At 40.9% G+C, this 6,313-nt stretch overlaps 1 protein-coding gene across 1 annotated transcript in view; it reads left to right on the top strand.

Annotated features, from left to right (window-relative positions):
• LOC104942325 (protein FAM219A-like) overlaps positions 1-6,007 on the top strand; it is a 17,990-nt gene extending 11,983 nt beyond the window's left edge. The window contains exons 3-5 of the mRNA XM_010767529.1: positions 2,608-2,729; positions 2,954-3,008; positions 4,640-6,007. Of these exons, the coding sequence (XP_010765831.1) occupies positions 2,608-2,729; positions 2,954-3,008; positions 4,640-4,798 (336 nt within the window). The 3' untranslated portion in view covers positions 4,799-6,007. The remainder of the gene's footprint in view (positions 1-2,607; positions 2,730-2,953; positions 3,009-4,639) is intronic.
• The last annotated feature ends 306 nt before the right edge of the window (positions 6,008-6,313 follow it).

Genomic DNA, 6,313 nt, shown 5'->3' with positions numbered 1-6,313 from the left:
CTAATTAGCACGGCAAATCTCACGGTTTATCTCCACCATTTATTTACTCTGTTTATGTTCTCACCACTGTCGTTATGTTGAACATGAACAGTCCCTTCGACGAAGGGACTGTTCATGTTCAACATAACGACAGTGGTGAGAACATAAACAGAGTAAATAAATGGTGGAGATAAACCGTGAGATTTGCCGTGCTAATTAGGAAGTTTATGCGGCTGCTGCAAGCTAAGCTAAATGGCGGCCGCTAACGTAAACAAGCCGGAGGATTGCTACGAGCTAACAAGCTATTCCAACCCGTTCATGAGTCTAACTCAGGGGTCTGCAACCTTTTTGACCAAAAGAGCCATTTTGCTCCTTTTTCCAAAACATTTTTTTGTCTGGAGCCGCAAAACATATTTCATAGCTTGATAGCTAATAAAGTTGTATTTATTGTTAGGCCTATATCAGACAAAAACTACGTTTTTTTTTGCCTGTATTAGGCTATTTATTACATTATATAANCAGGGCGGCATCGCGGCTTTTTATTGTTCTGGTTTGGACCTTTAGGCCACCATAGACAAAAATAAGAAGGAAATAAAATAAAAGTATTTGTAGGACTATTTATATTTTGTTGCATGGTTGAAAATGTTTCGTATCTTGTATTTTGAGGTGATACTGTGACACATAAATAAAAAACAAAACGGTTTTAATTAGGTCAACTAAAATATGCGTCACATCCTGCTACGGTCCCGCGCGAGCGCCTTTTCTTGCAGGCGAATAACCTGACCCCCGGCTCGATGAGCGAACTATGGATAAATCAAAGAAAAGTACCGGAGGAACACAGGATTTAATTCTGTGTGGACAGAGTTATATGCTTTCACAGCAAACAATGCTGGTTTACCGGTATGTTTGATATGTAGAGAGAAGTTGTCAAAGGTGCTGCAGCCTTTACGTATCAAGGAACAACAAGGGAGAGGAAGACAGCTGACAATCTTCAGTCATAATTCAATGGGGTATGTAATCTATTTCAGAAAACACTTTTTGTTATATTCCATGGAATGCTCTTAACGTCCCGATAGCAATGAATATATTAAATGCTTTGACAATAAATACATACAAAAATTAATCTCTGGAAGCCGTAGCGCTGTAAAAAGCACGACCACATTTTAGCCGGCCCGGCTAAAATAATTGGATGGCCTACCTGCCTGTCAGCCTTCCATCTGGCACAAACTTATCTCGTGGCCTCATTGATGATGCGCGTTCGTGTGTGTTGGAGGAGGGACTCTGTAAGAAAGTCTGAAGGAAGAGGCATATTTTTTCCGGTTTTGTATTTTCAAATTCTAGCGCACTCGAGCTGGTTTCGCCATTCTTACCTACCCTACCTTTAACTATTTTTAGGGTGCAGCTATATGTTTTATTTATTTCAAAGTGGGCCCATTTTAATTATATTTTTGTTTCCTTCAAATGGGCAGAGGACTCCCCAAGTGCTGTGTTTAATTTATTTTAAAGTAGGCCTGTGTATTATTTTTAATTCTCCTTATAGGAGTTATTTGTTTCCTATTAGAGGTTAACAGTTTTATATAATGTAATAAATAGCCTAATACATGCACAAAAAAAACGTAGTTTTTGTTCATCTATATCACAGTAAGGGGCGTGTTCGGCCCGACGCGAAGCGGAGTCGACAACCCCTACAGTATACCATAGTTCCCAACCCCCTACAGCTATACCAGCANTGATGTTACACACGTTCCATCCTGATGTTACACATGTTCCTGATGTTACACATGTGTAGCACCGGGGACATGTCTGCACCACTTTGCAAAATGGTTGATTTTGTAATCAACCATTTTGCAAAGTGGTGCAGACATGTCCCCGGTGCTACACATGTGTAACATCAGGAACATGTGTAACATCAGGATGGAACGTGTGTAACATCAGGATGGAACATGTGTAACATCAGGAACGTGTGTAACATCAGGAACGTGTGTAACATCAGGATGGAACATGTGTAACATCAGGAACATGTGTAACATCAGGAACGTGTGTAACATCAGGAACGTGTGTAACATCAGGATGGAATGTGTGTAACATCAGGAACATGTGTAACATCAGGAACATGTGTAACATCAGGATGGAACGTGTGTAACATCAGGAACGTGTGTAACATCAGGAACATGTGTAACATCAGGAACGTGTGTAACATCAGGATGGAACGTGTGTAACATCAGGAGGAACGTGTGTAACATCAGGAACATGTGTAAAATCAGGATGGAACGTGTGTAACATCAGGAACATGTGTATTATAAGGAACATGTGATCATGGCGGGGTTTGACAAGAGGGATGTCATCCACATGTCCGTTATTTCTGTCTGCCAGTGAGGCTCGCACGAGTATAGTCTTATTGATTCAGGGTTTGTAAGATGTTCGAGTTACAAATGAGGCGTCTTTCAAGCTTCACTTGTTCCTGTAGTTCAGCCGCGAGGTCGCCTCCAGGCAATCCTTTCTTTTATTTAAGCAGCTCTGCCAGTCTTACTCACTTCTTCCTGTTAGGGGATCTATTTTCCCTCCTCCATCTGTTCCTCCGTTCTTCCTCTCGTACTCTGTCACACCCTTTTACTGCTCCTCTGATCATTTCTTCTTCTTCTCTTTCTCTCTCTGTTCCCTCTCTGCAGGTTGGTAGTGCCTAACAAAGGCTACTCCTCTTTAGACCAGAGCCCAGATGAGAAGCCCTTGGTGGCCCTAGACACAGACAGGTAAACACACACACACACACACACACACACACACACACACACACACACACACACACACACACACACACACACACACACACACACACACACACACACACAGACACATTTGTTGGGCGTGAAACGGACTTGGCAAAGAAACAGATTGTGATTAATGCACTTCTTTCCACTTAAACACATTAACCACAGACTTGATAAGCTAACCTGTGTTTCTTTGTTTGTTTCAGTGATGATGATTTTGACATGTCTAGATACTCATCGTCGGGATACTCCTCTGCTGAGGTGAGATATCTGATCGAGCAAACCTCGCCTTCTTTGCCTCACATTTGCTCTCTCATTCAGCCCCCCCTCCTCGCCTTTTTCACTCCATTTCCCATAAATGTCAAGAGGCCAGAGAGCCCGGCTTTTATGCGTCAGTCTCAACAAAAACCCATTTATATCCTTCCTGCTCAACAATGATTATGCTGTCTAGCTACAAGAGCATTATTACACTGCGTGAAACACAATGCTGGAAATAAATGTAATGTCCTCTCTGGGTGTCTCTCCTAACATCATATTTTCACCGCTGGTGCCAATTTAAATGCAAATCACAGACATCATTTATTCCCCAGAGGAATCCTAGTTTCAATCATTTCTCTCTCTTTGACATGACCAAGCTTATTGTTATATTGTATTCAAGCCAACAAGGGTTCAGATTTTAATGCCACCATGTCATCAGAGAAATAGCTAATATACATGTTACAACCCCAATTTAGTAATTGTACCCTCTTTCTAAGTTCTTGCTAACAACAATAAGTTATTACATGAAAAGTTGAATATTGGAAATCAAATTAAGACTTTTCTTCTGTTTTTCCAGCAAACAAAGGCATTGTTTTCCTTTAAAAAAATCACAGCAGGACAGTACAGTAGTCATCACATTCATGACAAAGCTCCAAGTGATGATCATTACAGCCATCTGTGATCGTGCCCTAACTCAGTTTTCCATGGTTACCACTGTAAATGTTACTCACTCTCAAAACAAGCCATGAGATTTGAAGTCTGTAAAAAGATGAATGTTCTTTCATACACCCCTCTGTCTTTCATGGATTAAACAAACGACATATAACATCTAAATAAGTGAGACAGGTGTTGTTAGATAGTTTCGTCAACTCTGGATACCGCAAGGCTAGTCTTTGTGCTAAGCTAAGCTAGCTAGCAGCTACCTGTAGCTTCATATTTAGCATATGCTACAAACATGAAATTAGTATCAATCATCTCATCTAATGCTCTGCCAGGAGGTGATTAGTTTTATATACCCCAAATGTCAAACTCTGTTTCACAAAGTTTCATTTTTTTTAGCTAGTTGGCTAGCTGTTTATAACAGGAACTACTAGGTTTGGGACTCTAGACTAGGAGCTGCACGATTTGGGGAAATAATCCAATTACGATTTTTCTGACAAATATTGCGATTGCGATTCGATTTGCGATATTTATTTTTAAGCGACCCAATTTAAGTTTATTGTAAAATGCGGCCATAACTCCGGCTAGGAAGGTCGTATCAACATGCTCCCGTCTCTAGCGCCCCCGCAGCCCGAGCTACGAGTGAAAGAACTAAACTTACATGAAACTTCCGTTGGGTTGCTTTAAAGTCAAGCTTCAGTTTAAGATTCACCCTGTAATAGAAACATGAGATGGAGCATTACTAACCTGACTCAGATGGTTTGTCTAGGAAAGCTCCACTGGAAGCCATTTGGAAAGGGCAGGCACTTTCAAAAATACTAGGAAGGTGATTGGATCAATCTGTCTATCACCTTCTATCATGGGCCACTTCTGATTGGTTAACAATGGCTGGTACATGTGGAGCACAGCCCTTCTGATTGGTGTGGATGACTGAAAAAAAAATCAATCTCCTCTCTTTATCGTCTCTTCTCCAGCAAATCAATCAGGATCTGAACATCCAGCTGCTGAAAGATGGTTACCGCCTAGACGAGATCCCCGACGACGAGGACCTGGATCTGATCCCGCCTAAATCAGTCAACCCCACCTGCATGTGCTGCCAGGCCACCTCCTCCACCACCTGTCAAATACAGTAACCCCGCCCCTCTGACCTTCTGCGTCCCCCGTCCCCCTTTCACACAATATAACCCCCAATCTTCATCTGCTGTGAGTTTACTTCGCCTCCACAGTGGTGACAGTGAAGTATTGGTAGAGTATTTTAATGACAGTTAAGTGCTATGATGACAATTAGGAGTAATCCGATTAACATATAGAGTATTTGGTTTAACATATAGGAGAAGGAAGACAGTTGAAAATATTCAATGTGTATTTAAGTGGAAGTGGTGGTTTCCTCCTATGGCAGGACGTGTTCGAGAGCCCTTCTCCTGGTGAACATGATGTAACACACTAATATTAGTGGACAGAAGGTCAATTGATGCTATAAAGAGAAATCCATTTCCCTGAAGAATAACAAACATCATAACTGATGACTCAACGGTTTTTTTCTAGTTTTTTTTATTTTGGTTTTATTTAATGCTTTCCTTTTTTTAAGACTGATGATACTTTTGATTGTATGTGCTGACATGGAGATGTTTTAGAGGTGTGGAGTCCCTGAATAGAGGATATCTGGTACCATATTCATTGTACTGTACGGGGTTGTTATGTACTGTAGCACAGGTTGCACTCATTCACTCACCCTCAACACTTATTGGCTGGATATGTTTAAGGCAGAGTTTAGAGATGAACCTGTGAACATGAATGGCTTAGGAACACATTGCATGAAGAGCACTGGACTGAATACATAAGTTGAAAATAAAAAGGAAGTAGCTGGTTGCACATTTAATTTCTGCCCTATTTTGATTGCGCAACCTCTTGACTGGTATTGTTTGAATTTGCACATTTTTTCTTTTGTTGGGCTCATATCTGTGTTCTCTTTCCTGCATAGCAGTGACGGTGTCTTATCTGAAATGAACTGTGTCAAAAGGGAAAGATTACATATCGCTGCACGACCCTCTAACACATGATGCTCACATGATAAACATGTTATCAAGGCCAAAGGAACGTGGGGTGACCTTAAGATAGATTTTTCCTTAAACACGGCTGTACACCCCATAGTATATATATTCTCCATCACTGGACACTTGTCCCCATATCTGTTTGATAAATAAAGGATTTTAAAGAGAGCACACATATGCATGTATACTGACATACAATGCCAACATAGTGGCCATTTCTCAATGTCGAGTATACCTGCTGCAGAGCCACTATTTCAAGTATACGTATATACGTCATCGAGTGGCGCCGAATGCTGGGCATGCATTTAAACCAGGGGTGTCAAACTCAAGGCCCGGGGGCCAAATCCGGCCCGCGACTTCATTTCATGTGGCCCCACAAGAGCAAAGAATATAATATGTTTATTATACGGTTACGTGCCGCTTTACAGAAGCACATTGCCCATAAACTACATGTCCCACAATGCATCTCAAATATGACTTTTTTCTCGGAATTTGACTTTTTTTTCTCAAATGTTACCTTTTTTTCAGAATTTCACTTATTTTTTGTAGTTTTTCCAGAATTTGGCTTTTTCTTTTTAAATCATTTTGTGACATGCA

This window comes from Notothenia coriiceps, unplaced genomic scaffold, assembly GCF_000735185.1.
Source record: "Notothenia coriiceps isolate Sejong01 unplaced genomic scaffold, NC01 NC01_scaffold00004483, whole genome shotgun sequence".
Taxonomy (NCBI): Eukaryota; Metazoa; Chordata; class Actinopteri; order Perciformes; family Nototheniidae; genus Notothenia; species Notothenia coriiceps.
The sequence above is the reverse complement of the archived record's forward strand: the minus strand, read 5'-3'. Positions and strand labels throughout refer to the sequence as shown.